The sequence below is a fragment of the Hyperoodon ampullatus genome, assembly GCF_949752795.1.
Source record: "Hyperoodon ampullatus genome assembly, chromosome: X".
In the NCBI taxonomy this organism is placed as follows: Eukaryota; Metazoa; Chordata; class Mammalia; order Artiodactyla; family Ziphiidae; genus Hyperoodon; species Hyperoodon ampullatus.
This window is the reverse complement of record NC_136913.1, coordinates 17,799,196-17,816,038: the sequence shown is the minus strand read 5'-3', so window position 1 is coordinate 17,816,038 and position 16,843 is coordinate 17,799,196. Positions and strand designations below refer to the sequence as shown.

The 16,843-nt window shown below is 43.6% G+C and overlaps 1 protein-coding gene across 1 annotated transcript in view; it reads left to right on the top strand.

Moving 5' to 3' along the window:
- Positions 1 to 278: 278 nt before the first annotated feature.
- The window catches only part of SH3KBP1 (SH3 domain containing kinase binding protein 1), a gene marked incomplete at its 5' end in the record, with an annotated part of 262,811 nt that continues 246,246 nt past the window's right edge, over positions 279 to 16,843 (top strand). Inside the window, one exon of the mRNA XM_079726907.1 lies at positions 279 to 329. Within this exon, the coding sequence (XP_079583033.1) occupies positions 279 to 329 (51 nt within the window). The remainder of the gene's footprint in view (positions 330 to 16,843) is intronic.

Genomic DNA, 16,843 nt, shown 5'->3' with positions numbered 1-16,843 from the left:
CCACACTCTCAAGTGCCAGAGACTGGATTCATTTTGAAAAAAACGCATTTCACTCGATTTGTGACAGAAATAAGCGCAGAGAGAGGAAAAAAAAAAAACCCACCCAGTGTGAATGTGTAGCGGGAGGGGCGGGTGGGCTGGGTACGGGACAGGATGCTTAGAATAATTCTGCTGCCAAGTGAATCACAGAGACTTGCAGTTCTCTGCGAGCACGGAACACACTCCTGCCCAGAGTTCAGACACAGTCAGCCCGCTCTCACCATTTCATACTCCGCGGTATGGAGCTTTCCGCAGCCAAAGCCCTGAGTGCTGCCGATGCGTCTGAGATTGTAAGTAGGCTGTACATCTGTTTCGATTGTTATTATGTCTGCATCTTTTGTAGCCTGTTGCCCGACTGCTTCGTAGGCCGGGAGGGAGGCACGATGGGGAATTTGGTCCTGGCTCAGTCCTTCCGAGATGGTGAGCAACACCGTTTTCCATTTGGACCCGGGTGTTTCAGTTTTCTTGTTTGCGGAGGAAGGGAATTTCTTTCCCCAAGCCCTCCTCAGTGACAGAAGTGGCTTTTGGCTGAGGCCCTTTGGTAGCGGCACCTATAAAGATTTGGAACAGGCCCGTCATCTGGTGGGACGGCTCTTTCCTTCTCCTGACTGCTGTCAATGAGTTTTTTCCAGGGGAAACGGCACACGATACAACCCCAGTCAGCCAAGCCCACCCCTGAGTCCCCACGCCTGCAGGGCCCTTTCACGGGTGAAGTGTCCCTGTCAAGGGTTGGGAGTAGGTAACATTTCTGAGGCAGCTGACAGAGTTGGGAGGCTGGGATGAAGCCAGGTGTGGAATCCAGCTTTCCTGTGGTGGGAAGGAATAAGGGGGCAGGAGGGGAGAATGACAGGGAGGCAGGACAGAAAGTTAGATCGGGGTCTTTTCGTACCACTGTCCTGTTGCTCGATGCCAGCCCAGGTGGCAGGCAAGGCTCAAATCCTCACTCAGCTAACTGGAGCCTGGGGCCACTAACAAAAATCTCTCCTGGTCTTAACTTTTCTCACTTGAAAATTGTGATCACTGCACTTCATGGGATTGCTGTATTATTTGGAGTGATGAGCGTGAAAGCACCTGGCACTTGGTCAGCACTCCCTAAGCGACGTATTTTGCCCTCCTTTACCCCTTCCCCTTCCTCAGTGGGATATTAGACCATCAGTGCAAGCAGTGTGCTGGGCTCTGAAATGCCACCCATGTTGCTGTCCCCAGCTTGTTTGGGGGCAGCCTTTGTGGCCGTCGAGTTCCCTTGGTTGGTGTCATAGGTTTATCTTGAGGTCGGCCAGTTGGCCTGGTTGCCCTTTTATTCATGGGTACATGACTCCCCAGAACAAGGAGGTCTCGGGAGAAGGTGTGAGTGGGTCACGCTCATGTCTCACAGATCTGTTTGCCTTAGAGATCATGGGGACTGGGGAGGCTGTGCTATGAGTCCTAGATGGAGAGTGATCATTCAGAAGAGCCATTTCTGGTTCAGCTTTGAATTTCCAAGTTATCAATACCTATGTTCAGCCGGCGCAAGGGAGAAGAAAAAGAAAAGATAAACCTCGAAGAGCACTGCTCAGCAATTTATCTGATTTCTGATTCAGAAGTAGGTGTAGAGCTACTTCGTGATGACTTTACATCCAGTTGTTTCAGTCATCCTGTTCATGGACTCAGGCAACCTCCATGCACATGGGTCAATTCCCAATTGCCTTCCCACCATTATGTGTGTTTGCTTGTTTAGGGGGTTTTTCTAGAGCCTGTCTTGTTAATTAGTTTTACCCTGTGCTTTATATTTGCTGACTGTGAGTTAATTGCTAATAATAGTGTTCCCTTGTCAGTTACAAGTTCTCCCACCCCTTTGCCCCCATTGAATTCCATGTATTTCATCTCATATTTAGGCTAAAACAGTTCGTCTCTAGCTGGCAAGACTCCTTAATAACTGTACTCATGAGCTATAACACAGTGGTAATTTTTATCGTTGATTTTGGAGACATTGTATCCTTTGTACATTTTGTTTTGTGTGCAATGATTTAAGAGTGCCTTTTTTTCCTTAACCAACATCAAAGTCATGTATCACAATGTACCAACCTTCAGTAGCTCTCTGTTGCTCTTCATTGGAATCTACCTTCTGGTCCACCGCCGGCTGTGCCTTGTATGTTCTGGCATGTGCCTATCTTTGCAGCCTCATTGCGGTCACCCTCCCACTTGGCCACTTCCTTCTACCATACCACCGCCCTGGCCACCCTAGCACCTGCTGAGCCCATTCCTGCTGCTGGGCCCAGGCACTTGAGGTGCTTTCTCCTGGGAGCACCCTTTCTTTGGCTCTTGCTTGGCTGGCTCTTGTTCTGCTTTCAGGTGTTACTCAGAGAAGCCCTCCTGAGCCATCTTATCTAAAGAGACTTCCTCCATCTTAAGTTTCCTTCTCCCTTCCCGTCACATCACCACATCTATTTCTTGCAGGGCGCTTACATCACAGCCTGTAAATCCCTTGTTGCCTCATTGATTTACTTGGCACTTGCTGTCTCCTTCACTGGAATTTCAGCCCTGGTGCGGGCAGAGGCCATGTCTGTCTTATTCCACTGTATCCCCGGTGCCTAACTCAGTTCTAGACACATAGTAGATGCTCGACAAATATTGTTGAATGAATAGAGGCTTTGGATGACCGATACAGTGGAGGGCTTTTAAGTAGTGTGTGACTGCAAGTTGATAAAGTTAGTTCCCTCTTTTCTGTGCCAGACCCTCCCCACCCCATGTGCCTCCGTCACTGCTCTGGCACTTTGGGAGCACTCCAGACCCCAGGGCCCTATTTCCCTCTCCTGGCAAGCCCATGGCTGGTATCAGGAGTCACCCTCTAACTGTTTTAAGCATCACTTTTATTCTCAAAATGAAAACCACCTGTCTTCAAAGTGATTTGCGTAAAACAAATGCGTATTTCTTTAACAAGGCCTTCCTCCCCTTCTGCCTTTCCCCACCTCCTGCCAAGAATAATGGGAAAACACTCTTATCTTGGAAAGTGATTTTTCCCTCTGGTCACAATCCACAGCTGGATGATTTATCAGCCAGTGTGCTGGGCAATAGCTTCCCCACCCTGCCACTCTCAAACGGTGATGATTTGTTCTCCTGAGAGGCTTGAAGGGGGTCCTGTGATGGGGGCTCGGCGTTGACACTGCCCATCTTTGTATATTTCCTTTAAACGTCCTTCCTACAGGTACAGAACCTAGCCCAGGGCACTATGTAAATGGCGGCAGGGGCGGGGATGGTGTTTAAGTGCTTTCTGGTGGACTGTTTGCCAGCTCATTGATTCCTTAACACCCACTCCAGGGAGTAAATAGTATTACCCCCATTTTAGAGGTGGTGAGATAGAGGCTCACAGAGGTTAGGTAGGTCATAACCAGCCAGGATCAGAACCCAGGTCTCTCTGGCTTCCAAATCCACGTATTATTTGTTGGTGCATTCAGTGTTCCTTAGGCTTTTTTTTTCTTTCCTCACTACGCGGCTTGCGGGATCTTAGTTACCCGGCCAGGGATTGAACCCGGGCCCTCGGCAATGAAAGCGTGGAGTCCTAACCACTGGATGGCCAGGGAATTCCCTCTTAGGCTTTTTTTTTTAATATAAATTTATTTATTTATTTTTGGCTGTGTTGGGTCTTCGTTGCTGTGCCGTGGGCTTTTCTCTAGTGGCGGCAAGCGGGGGCCACTCTTCATTGCAGTGCTTGGGCTGCTCGTTGTGGTGGCTTCTCTTGTTGCAGAGCACGGGCTCTAGGCACGTGGGCTTCAGTAGTTGTGGCACACGGGCTCAGCACTTGTGGCTCGTGGGCTCTAGAGCGCAGGCTCAGTAGTTGTGGTGCACGGGCTGAGTTGCTCCACGGCATGTGGGATCTTCCCGGACCAGGGCTCGAACCCGTGTCTCCTGCGTTGGCAGGCGGATTCTTAACTACTGTGCCACCAGGGAAGCCCCAAGGCTTTTTTTTTTTTTTTTTTACTATGTCTTGCAGTTAAAAAACAATCTGGCAACTTAGCATACATGTGCACATACAGTACACATGTGCATATATGTACACATACATGTAGCTGCAAAACACTTCCTGAAGCAGTAGTTGCCTTCACTGTGTGTGATGCACTCTTTCATTCTCTGTTCTTTTTAAAGAATGCTGGTCAGCATATAGCAGGATTCCCTTCTTTTTAAAGGCTGAATAATATTTCATTGTATATATATGCCATGGTTTCTTTATCCATTCATCCATCAATGGATGGATGTTGTTTCCATACCTTGGTTGCCAGGGGCTGGGGGGAGAGGGAAATGGGAAGTTGCCATTCAGTGGGTATAAAGTTCCAGTTATGCAAGATGAATATGCTGTAAAGTTCTGCTGTGCAGCAGTACTGTGTTGTGCACTTCAGTTTTAAGAAGGTAGGCTCAAGTGAAGTGTTCTTACCCCCTCCTCACACACACACAAAATGCTGGTGAGGACCTTCTAAATTTTTTTTTTGAACTCAACTGTTTTTATTTCACTCCTTTTTTAAAAAAATTTTTTGGAGTATAGTCGCTTTACTGTGTTAGTTTACTGTGTTAGTTTCTACTATACAGCAAAGTGAATCAGCTATACATATACATATATCCCCTCATTTTTGGATTTCCTTCCCATTTAGGTCACCACAGAGCACTGAGTAGAGTTCCCTGTGCTATACAGCAGGTTCTCATTAGTTATCTATTTTATACATAGAGTCAATAGTGTATAGATGTCAATCCCAATCCACCAATTCATCCCACCCCCTCTTTCCCCCTTGGTATCCATACGTTTGTTCTCTACATAATACAAGCCACAGGCTGGGAGAAAATATTTTCAAAAACACATTGATAAAGGACTCGTGTCTAAAATATTAAAAAGAACACTTAAAACTTAGAAATAAGAATACATATATCCCAATTAAAAATAAAATATCTGAACAACACTTCACCTTTGCTTATGAGGTTACAGAGCAACCATAATTTTCATTGATTGCTTATGGGAGTGCAAAATGGTACAGCCACTTTGGAAGACAATTCGGCAGTTTCCTAAAAAGTTAACATACTCTTACAAAGTTAAATATATATGACTTAGCACTTATGCCCCTAGATATTTCCCCAACTGATTTGAAAACTTATGTTGACACAAAAACATGTACATGAATGTATAGTAACTTTATTCATAATAGCCAGAAACTGGAAAAATCCAAGATGCCCCTCAGTAGGTGAATAGATGAACAAACTATATTACATTCATTGGAATATTATTTAGCTATAGAAAGAAATTAGGTACTGAGCTATGAAAAGGCCTGGATGTATCTTTCATACATATTGCTAAGTGGAAAACGCCAGTATGAAAAGGCACAATAATGTATGACCCCACATTATAGGAAATTCTGGAAAAGGCAAAACTATAGAGGCAGTAAAAAGATCAGTGGTTCCTAGGGGTTTAGGGAATAGAAGGAGAGTTGACTAGCTGAAACACAGGTAATTTTTAGCGTGGTCAAAATATTCTGTATAATACTTGGATGCTGGATACATGACATGCATTTGTGAAAGCCCAGAGAAGTAAATAGTAACAAAGAACAAAGAGTAAATATTAATGTATGCAAATTTTAAAAATCATTTAAGTAGTTGGGTGATCCTAAGAAGGAATGCATACTGTGACGAGATAGTCTAGTTGTTTTATAATTGCATAAAACAATCTTAGTGAAGGGGATGGGGGATAAGGTGTGGCCCTAAATGACTTTGGAAATGAGTAGAATCTGTAAGAGTAAAGGCAAAAGAAATTGCACATAAGTGCTGTACTTTAGTTGATGACGCTGTTTCCCCTGAGGGTACAGGTTAGAAATTCTGATACTGTTATACATGTGTACTGGAATTTAACAGTTAAGTAAATGAATGGCAGATGTGAGAACCAAGTTTCTCACTGATTGGATGGGAGCTTATAGAAGTGAATAGGCTAGAATGATTCTTGTGGTTATGATTTATAGTTGAAGACATTAATTTGAACTCATGTTTAGCTGAAAATAGATTCAGATGATTTCATATATTAAGTATTTATAGATATATGTATATATACAGGTTAGTACACACATATACTAACATGCTTCATGTTCTAGCAGGTGACAGGACCTAGAAGAAGTGAATATCCAGTAGCAAAAACACACCTAGCAGTCAGATTTAGGTTTCTAAAAGCATTCTCTAGCAAAGTAACCAAGGCTCCTTGGAAAAATGATTCCAGGACTGAAGCAGGAAATATACAAGATGAGACAGAGCATCTTGTAGTGCCAGAAAGTGATTTTTAAAAAATCTGCATTGATGGAGGTATGTCAAAGGGACAAATTAGCCACCTGAAGAGGTCCCAGTGGCCAAAGCTGAAATCCTTTGAATAACAAAATAAATTAGTATTGGATTAGAACCTAAAGTATAAAGTAAATTTCCATGAGTCCATATTGATATAAAGAAGATTGAGTAAGTAAATAAATGGGGCAAATAAACAAATACCCCTTGCCAAAGAATTCCAAATAATTTATGTAGATACTTTGACCTCAAGGAGAGAGAGCCTAAATCCCCATTCCTTAAGTCTAGGTTATGCATAATGACTTCCTTTTAAATTATGGAAGAAAGGAGACAAGAATAACTTCATAGTGGACAAATCTGACAACCACTATCTCAGTCAGGTGATGGAAGTCAATATCAATGTCATGTTGATAATATGTACCCTTGACATGATGTGTTGACTATGGCACTTTACCTCTGCAGTCTTCTGCCCAAAATACATGACTCAATCTAACCACTGGGAAAACATCAGACAAATCCCCAAAGAGGAAGTGATACAAAATACATAACCATTACCCCTTAAAACTTTCAGGGTCATCAAAAACAAGGAAGGTCTGAAAAACGATCACAGAGAGAAGTATCCTAAAGAGATATGACACTAAATATAACGTGGACCTTCTAAATTGATTGCATGACCCACTAATTGATGGCAACCGGAACTCTTTTGGAAACAGCTTGACAAACACGAGTGTAGGTGATATGTAATATATGCTTACTTTACATAGAGCTTTACGTGATGTAAGCTACTTTCTAAAATGTCTGTGGAAGTATAACATACATATATAAAATGCACATGAGAGTCAGCTTGTTGAAGTTTTGCAAACTGAACATATCTGTGTAACCATCAAATCAAAACACACACCACTGATTTAAGCTTCTTTGAATCAAGACAGGCAGGCATGGAGTACATCAGGAACAGATATGCCCACGATTTGTTCTGAATTATGCACATCCAGCTTACTTGATAGAATTTTTCTTTTTAGATCGATATTTTGTGTTTCCAGTGATGGGGCCTGACTGGTATTTTAGATCTACCACCCACCCAAGGAATGGAACAAGGCTTCCGTAAGGGCTGTCAGAAGTGGGCAGAAAAGGAGGCTGGCTGAGCATGGGCCTGGCAAAATATGAACAACGAGGAGGAGGGGGAAAGGGCCAGGCCCCGAAGTTGGATATGGAAGCATTCAGGTGTGAGGATTTATGGTGATAGTAATTGAGACCAATTTTACTGAAATTTGGGGGAGGGGTGTGAATGGGAAGGAGGGAAGGGAACTTGTGATTAGAGTCCCAGGCCCCTAGAAGCCAATGAACTTTTGTGTGAAATAAGGAACGTCTACCTCTCATGGTGGGTATTGACTTTTTTTTTTTTTTTTGTGGTACGCAGGCCTCTCACTGTTGTGGCCTCTCCCGCTGCGGAGCACAGGCTCCGGACGCGCAGACTCAGCGGCTATGGCTCACGGGCCCAGCCGCTCCGCGGCATGTGGGATCTTCCCAGACCGGGGCACGAACCCGCATCCCCTGCATTGGCAGGTGGACTCTCAACCACTGTGCCACCAGGGAAGCCCTGGTACTGACTTTTAGAGAAAATTGTTTTAGCACAGTGAAGCAAACTGCTTATTTCTTGGCGAAAGACATAAATGCATCTCAATACAAACGCAAGCTAGAGTAACTCAGCTTTCGTAATATGTGTGTTCTGCAAGGCTGTCTAGGTGGACAAATTGTACATAGTTCATTGTAATGGGATGCCCGCAGAAATGAAAGAGAGCATTTACTGGGCTTTTAAACGTTACATGCTGTTACAAAATTTGAGTAATCAATGCCCTTGGTGAAATGCAATGATAGCGGATTTTGTCAAACTGCAGCAGCTTCCTTGAATTAGGGACTTTGGGATAATAATAAAATCCTTTAGTCATTGTGGACTAGATAAGCTCTTGACCTTTGGTGCTCACTGTGGGTTGGTGCTTAATTCTGCATGTGTCATGACTGTGTTTGTGCAAGAAGGGTCCTGGGACTGTAACACACACACACTGTGGCCCAAGAGGAGGCACCCCGCTGGGGATAGGGAGTGGCTGTATTGGGGCTTCCCTGGTGGCACAGTGGTTATGAATCTGCCTGCCAATGCAGGGGACATGGGTTCGAGCCCTGGTCCAGGAAGATCCCACATGCCGCAGAGCAGCTAAGCCCGTGCGCCACAACTACTGAGCCTGCGCTCTAGAGCCTGCAAGCCACAACTACTGAAGCCCGTGTGTCTAGAGCCCGTGCTCCGCAACAAGAGAAGCCACCGCCATGAGAAGTCTGTACACCGCAGTGAAGAGTAGCCCCTGCTCACCGCAACTAGAGAAAGCCCGGGCACAGCAACGGAGATCCAATGCAGCCAAAAATAAATAAATAAATAAATTTATTTTTTAAAAAAGGAAGGAATTACTGTTCCTTTCTTGGAGCCGAGCGTCATGCCAGGGCACTAAGTACTTGCTGGATGAATGGAGGGAGAAAGGAAAAAAAATCATAGCTAGCATTTACTAGTGTGTACTATGTGCTTTGCCTCTTTGATCTGATCTAGTCATCAGAACAAGCCTTTGAGGTAGACACTGTGAATATGCTTACCTTGAGAGTGAGCTTATGTCCCTGTTTGCCAGGGGACTGTCCTGGTGTTTGCCTGTTGTCCTAGCATTGACATCGATAGCGTCCTTTTCATTCCAAAATGTCCTGGTTCAGATGATAAATTCTTTTTAAAAATTTATGTATTTTATTTATATACATTATTTATTTTTGGCTGCGTTGGGTCTTCGTTGCTGCACGCGGGCTTTCTCTAGTTGCGGCGAGCAGGGGCTACTCTTCGTTGAGGTGCGTGGGATTCTCATTGTGGTGGCTTCTCTCGTTGTGGAGCACGGGCTCTAGGTGTGTGGGCTTCAGTAGTTGTGGCACTCGGGCTCAGTAGTTTTGGCTCGCGGGCTCTAGAGCGCAGGCTCAGTAGTTGTGGCACACGGGCTTAGTTGCTCTGCGGCATGTGGGATCTTCCCGGACCAGGGCTCGACCCTGTGTCCCCTGCGTTGGCAGGTGGATTCTTCACCACTGCACCACCAGCAAAGTCCTGATAAATTCTTTCACTCTGAAACTTCAGATCTTGTCATTTGATCACTAAGTTCTACTGCTTCACAATTTAGGTCAAGGAACATGTAGTATAAAAACAGCATTCTTGATGTTTTCCAGTCCCCGTCTTTAGTGAAAATCACCGCCGTGATGTGTGACTAAGGGCAGTAGGAGCGTGCTAGGCGAAGACCCATTGAAATCCTCTGTGTGAGCTCATTGCTGAATCTAGATGATGAGTAGCCCGGAGTGATAATACTGGTCACAAATGCCTGGTGCTTTATTATTTACAAAACCCTTTCTCCTACTGTATTGTGTTGAAACTTCTTGTTGGCCCTGTGGCGTGGGTGGTGGTATTTCCATTTTCGGAAGGAGGATGCAAGGTCAGCAGGCCGATGTGGTCACCTGCCTGAGGTTTTACAGCCAGAAACGGAGCTGATCCCAGATTCGACGCAGATATTCTGCCTCCATCAGCATTTTCTACCCTGCCAGCCACGCCTTATGCAGCTATTCGGCGGTGCTGTGGGATTTTTTAAATTTTATTTTTTTTAAATTGAAGTTTAGTTGATTTACAGTGGTGTGCCAATCTCTGCTGTACAGCAAAGTGACTCAGTTATACACATATAGACATTCTTCTTTTCAGATTCTTTTCCATTATGGTTTATCACAGGATATTGAGTATAGTTCCCTGTGCCGTACAGTAGGACCTTGTTGTTTATCCATCCTACATATACTAGTTTACACCTCGAGGGTGCTGCTTATGGAGCATTAGGACGTCACCTGGAGATTCATTAACCCCAACACAGGATTTCACAACCTCGACACTGTTGACATTTTTGGCTATTTAAGCCTGTTGTGGGGCTGTCCTATGCACTGTAGGATGTTTAGTGGTATCTCTGACCTCTACCCACTAGATGCCAATAGCACACACCTCCTTTCCTCCCCCAGTTGTGACAGTGAAAAATGTCTTCAGGCAGTGTCAAATGTACCCTGCGACACAATTGCCCCTGGTTAGACCTGTCATTTCCCTCTCTCTCTAGTTTCTAAAGCATCAGAAAAACTATTGAAAGCCCCACAAAGGGGCAGAAAAGAGGACAAGCAACACATTTCATGTGGAATTCGCTTCCACAAAGAACATTGCGTTCTTATCCCGAGGAAGGATAAGATAGCCAGCATTTTTTAAAGTCAAAAATCACAGGGCTTCCCTGGTGGTGCAGTGGTTGAGAATCTGCCTGCTAATGCAGGGGACACGGGTTCGAGCCCTGGTCTGGGAAGATCCCACGTGCCGCGGAGCAACTAGGCCTGTGAGCCACAACTATTGAGCCTTGCGCGTCTGGAGCCTGTGCTCCGCAACAAGAGAGGCCGCAATAGTGAGAGGCCCGCGCACCGTGATGAAGAGTGGCCCCCGCTTGCCACAACTAGAGAAAGCCCTCGCACAGAAACGAAGACCCAACACAGCAAAATAAATAAATTAATTAATAAACTACTACCCCCAACATATAAAAAAAAATCACACAATTAAAAATGTTTTGTAATAGAAAAGTTGGAATAGAGATCAGCTGAAATATGCACATACAAAATCTCCTGTAATCCAACTGCCCAGAGATAACTATTGATACAGTTCACATTATGCTTTCGCTCCTTCTAACCTTTTCCAACACAAGTGTATAAATATGTGTATCATTTTTCAAATAGGGCTGTGCCACAAATGCTGTTATAATCACTGCAGATATCTTTCTATATCTATGATATAGAGCTGCAGAGCATTTCATTGTATGGCTACAGTATAATTTATTCACTCAGCCTCCTTTTGTGTACATTTGTTTTGTATCTACTTTTGCTTTTGCTGTTACATGCAGAGCTCTGTTGAGGATTCATGTGTGTGCATCTAAGCCTTTCACAGCTTTTTTTTCCTTATAGAAATAAGGAAATTTTAGCATCTAATGAACAAGGTATCCAAGTCATAATGTGCTGGATTGTATTTTGATTATATTATGTACTTTTGCCCCTTAAAATTATGGAAAGTGCATTGATAAAATTTTGATTATGCACTCAGCTTGCAGAATGGAGTGTGGAAAGTTCTTTGGTTTTCTGATTAAATGATGATTAATGAGAAACCATTTAGGTTTCAGGCCTTGCTCATGAAAACCACTCTTAACTCAGGCTACTTCCTGAGTAGGGATTACAGCCCGTTGACAATCAGTGAGTCTTCCTTTAACACTCTGTTCACTACTGAGAGTAATTTAGGGCTATGTTCTCATGAATTCTCATTGCTCAAGTATTTTTCTTATACGTGTTTAAAATGAAAAAAAAAAATCTCGTGGTAAAAACACTGAAGCAGTACAGAAGAGCTTAAATACTCCCTACTTTACTCCCCCCTTGTTTTTTTTAATTCCCTAGATATTTTTAATGCAACTACAAACAATAAAAACATACAAAATTTTTTTTTAAACCCCACAAACTAGACAGTATGCAAGGTCTGATCCAATTGGCTTTTTTCAGTTAAAGTTTCCTTCTATGTCTGCACCTTATTCTGTATAATTGGTGCCCTATTTGGGGTTGTTTCAGGCCTTTCTTTTTCATCTGCAGCAAAGCACCCTATTTATGTGAGTCCACCTGTAGGATAAATGCCTAGCAGTGGAGTTATTGGGTTAAGAGTCTGTCCTTAGAATTTTCATAGATACTGCTAATTGCCCTTCTACCAATCGTGTATATATATATATATATATATATACACACACACATACACACATACATACATACATACATACATACATACATATCCTGGCTTGCTTCCAGCAGGCATTTTTTTTTCTGCCTGGCATAAACTATGGATTAATAAACCCTGTGGTTGAACCTCATCTATGGGAAGGGCCATAATTAGTTAGGAGGAGCCCACAGTCTCCCTAGTGACCATTCTAGGGATTGACTCCTGGCCTTGGGGGGAACCAAGGGGGAGATTTATTTACTGGCTTTCTCCTGGAATTGGTCTGGAACTGGCTTTTACTTTTGTCAACCTTGGAGTAAGAAGTACATGTGTAAGGCTGGGAGACGATACCCAGGTAGGTGACTTTCTGGTGATGTTTGATGGAGTGTCTCAATTAGAATTGAGGTGGTTAGAAATGGACCTTTGTTACTAAAGAGGTTGCGATATTTACTTCTCAGTGAGTCTCTGAAATAGAAGAGCATGTCATTTAGCATTTGGTATGTACTAAATGTAACATGTCAATATAATAAATGTAGCTGTAATGTGATACAATCATTTCATAACCATTTTCACTCCCCTTACCTTTTCTGTAAAGTCTTTTCTGATGTTTCTCCCTTCTCCGTCTTTGTCCACTCCATGTTGATAATTTTTTGTACTGTCCTTTTAAGAAACTGATAATTATGGTCAGTGCTGCATTTTGGACCTTTTGTTGTTTTATTATCTTATTTGTGACCAGCTTTGTCTCCCTAATCAAATGTTCACCAACCTTTGGTTTCTAGTCCTCATCGCCCTAGCACAGTGTTTGGCATATACGTATTTGGGTTGGCTGCTCACTTCAGAATCCTCCTTATTTTATGGGGTCTCTGGGCTTGGTAAAAGAGGACCATCCCTGGACGGCCCCCCTTTGGGCCCCAGGACGGTGATCATTAAGGTCTCTGTTGCCTCACTCTTAAGGGCCTTGCTTTCCTGCCCAAGGGAGGGCACAGCAAGATGCCATCTTTTATTGATTTTGTATTTGAAGCTGCGGAGGCTGGCCAACGTTTGAAAGTGGTTCCATGACCCCTGGTGGGCGCAGCAGCTGCCACAGCCCTGGGTAACAGTGTGAGGGACCTGTATTTTCTGAGAAGTCGGGGGGCTTTCTGATGGGCACTTCAAATGTTCACTCACTGCAGTCTTGGCCAGAATTTTTTGAGTCAGCCTGTGGTGAGCCACCCCGAGGCTGAGATACAGAGAGGAAAGCAGGGCTGAAGAAACTGACTTCTCCTGTCAGTGAGCCTGAAATTGGGGCAACTCTTGGTGTGTACCCCCTTGTCCAGTGCTGTAGCTAATGCTCGGAGATGACCTAGGAACTTGGGGCATGGGGGCCCTGCCCTGAAGGTGGAAGCTGACGTCTGTTTAGGTTTGGCCTCCAGCGGGGCTCCTTGGGCTCTCCTCTGCCTTCTCCTCATCCCTCCAGGGCTTACACCCGGGGCCCTGCTGATACTGCTCTCCAGGGAGCTTCCAGAGGCATGGCCTAGACCTCAGCAGGGAGTCTTAAGAAAGAAACAAGTGGGAGAATTTTATTTTTCTTACTGTTCAAGTAATAGATTTTCTTTTATAGCAAATAAAGAGAACCTTTTAAAGGCAGACAGTATGATCCAAGGAAAATGGCCTTTGGAGCCAAATGGTTCTGGGATGGAATGTGGGCTCTGTGACTTTTTCCTTAAGGAGCTGTTATGAGCTGAATTGTTCACCCATCCCAAATTCATATGAGACTAGTCTAACTGGTGTCCTTGTAAGAGAAGGGGCCTAGGATACGGAGAGACACCAGGGATGCGCACACCAAGCAAAGACCATATGAGGACGCAGAGAGACGGTGGCCGCCTGCAAGCCAAGGAGAGAGGCCTCTGATGAAACCAAACCTGCTGACACCTTGATTTTGGACTTCTAGTCTCCAGAACTGTGAGAAATAAATTTCTGTTGTTTAACCCCCCAGTCTGTGGTATTTGTTACGACAGCCCTAGCAAATGAATATAGGTCCTTTTAGCAAGTCAGCTCCTCCAATTTTGCTTCCCCCATCACTAAAGAGAGGACCACAACACCTGCCTTTCAGAGTCTATGTGAGGGACAGACATAATCCTGGCTTAGAGCAGGTACTCACAAATGGTGCCAGTGATTTAATAGTATAATGATAGAAACCACCGCCCTGTCCCCCACCTAGGTTTTCTGGCTTCAGCCTGATTTGAGGATTTTTTTCCTTTCTTTCTTTCTTTCTTTCTTTCTTTTTTTTTTTTTTTTACTTTCCTTTTAAGTGCTTTTCAAACAGGGTTGCAAAGAACTCCTGGGATCAGAGGAAGTGGGTACTTCATGGGTTTAACAAGCAATGAAATATTTTCTTCTGATTAATCCTTTTCATCCTTTTAATATCCTAACATACTGGGGTTCCAGGTACAATTTTATTTAAGACAAGGATTCTGCTGCTAAAATTAATTGAAAGCACCTTTGGGTGTGGTATAAATATTTCCTGTACCTAATATCCTCTGTATTAGTTTGCTAAGGCTGCCGTCACAAAGTACCACCAACTAGGGGTACTTAAACAACAGAAATGTATTGTCTCACGGTTCTGGAGCCTGGAAATCCAAGATTGTGGAGTGGGTAGGGTTGATTTCTTCTGAAGTTCTGAGGGAGAATCTGTTCCAGGCCTCTCTCCTAGCTTCTGGGGGGTTTGCTGGTGATCTTTGATGTTCCTTGGCTTGTAGATACATCACCTTGATCTCTGCCTTCATCCTCGCATGGTGTTCTCTCTGCGTGTACATCTCCATTTCCAAATTTCTCCTTTTTGTAAAGATGTCAGTCATACGGATCAAGGCCCACTCAGATGACCTCATCTTAACTTGATCGTCTGCAAAGACCCTATTTCCAAATAAGGTCACATTCACAGGTATTGGAGAGTAGGACCTTAAATGTCTTCTGGAGGATATAATTCAAGCCATAACAGCAATGAATCTGGAACCCAATTTGCCATCTGTGTCCCTCTGCCTGCAGCTGGCAGCTTCCCAGGAGAAGTGTCCTCGCCTGGTCTACAGCTTCCATTCGTCTTGCAGGTTTTAGCTCAGAAGTCACCTCCTCACAGAGCTCTTCTGCAGCTACTCTCAGTATAGATTGATTGAATGAATGAAATAGATTACGGAGTAAAATTGAAATGTGACTGAGACTTATGCCGATATTTTGCCCTAAAAGTGTTAGGGAGCTTCTCTCTACCCCCCATAAATGTTACTTGTAGCTTTCTTGTATATCTTGGCTGTGTCACCACTACAGATGCTATTTAAGTATCATTTTGTGCCTGTGAATTGAGATGTCGGGCACCTCCCAAATGTCATGATGTTTCCTATTCTGTGTGCAGAACATGCCAGGAGGACTCAATCTGTTGGATTTTAATTTTTTTTTGCAGTGAATTACAACTTAATTATGATTTTACACTAATTCACAGAGCAAAACTGGCTAGAACCCTTCTCTGAAAGACCTTTCAGGTCTAGAAAACCTACGAATTATGAGTAAGGGAAGCATTTACTGATTCCAGTGAATCGGTTTGTGTTTATTGAGTATGCTCTATTTGCTAAAACCTTGCTAGGTGCTGTGCAGACAGTAGGTAGTATAGATAATAGTTATAGCTTCCAGCGCCACACAATTCATTTATATCAAACCTTCAAAAAATAAACAACAATCCACGCAAAGTTGAATGAGGATGTGTAGTGTAGAAATTAAGAAGAAACGAGTGCTCACCGTGGGCCAGAGGGTCAGGAAAGGCCTTGTGGACAAGCTTAGCTTAAGCGTAGGCTACATCTGGAACAGCTAAAGATCCGAGGAGAAGAGGAAAAGTACTAGTCCAGAATAATAGTAATGCACCGTGGAGGTATATAATAGTCCCAGTGTATATTGAGCGACTTTGTTTTAATAAAATTAATTTTGTTCATAGCATAGGTATGATCTGGTTTATAATAGGAAAATATTGGGAACAACTAAGCTTCCCATCAACTTGGGAAGAATAAATTGTAGTACATCTCCATACTATATGGGGTACTCCACAGCCAGAAAAAAGAATGAGAACACTTTTTACTGACATGGAAAGACCTCCCAAATATATTGTTAAGTGAGAAAAGCAAGTTTCGGGAGAGGATGAGTCATATACTAACCTATGATACTTGCTTAAAGAAACTGGAAGATATGCAAGAAACTAATTACAATTAGGAGCAGTAGTGGTAAACTGGGGTAGTGGGAGCTAGATTGTGTGTCTGTTCATGTGTGTGTGTGTGTGTGTGTGTGTGTGTGTGTGTGTGTTTTATTTTAGAGATTTGAATGATATAAGTGTATCCTATTCAAAAGGGTAAAAAGAAAGCTAGGCATGCTGACAGTAGTGTTAGCTCACACTGTTGCTACTCTGAAATTGATTGCAATGTCTCGGGGGCTTTGCCTTGCTGGGACAGAATGAATGAAGATTACCAGCTACACTAGGCATCTAAGGGATAAGCCCTTGCATTTGCTCAGACAAGGAAATTCTCTTAACCAGGTCTTCACTTTTATGAGTTATCACTAGAAATGTTTCACATGTGCACTAGAGTAGAGGGAATAGTATAATGACCCTCTTTGTACCCATCGTCCAGTTCCAGCAATCACCAGCGGCCGGCCAATCTCATGTCATTGGTTCTCCCTCCT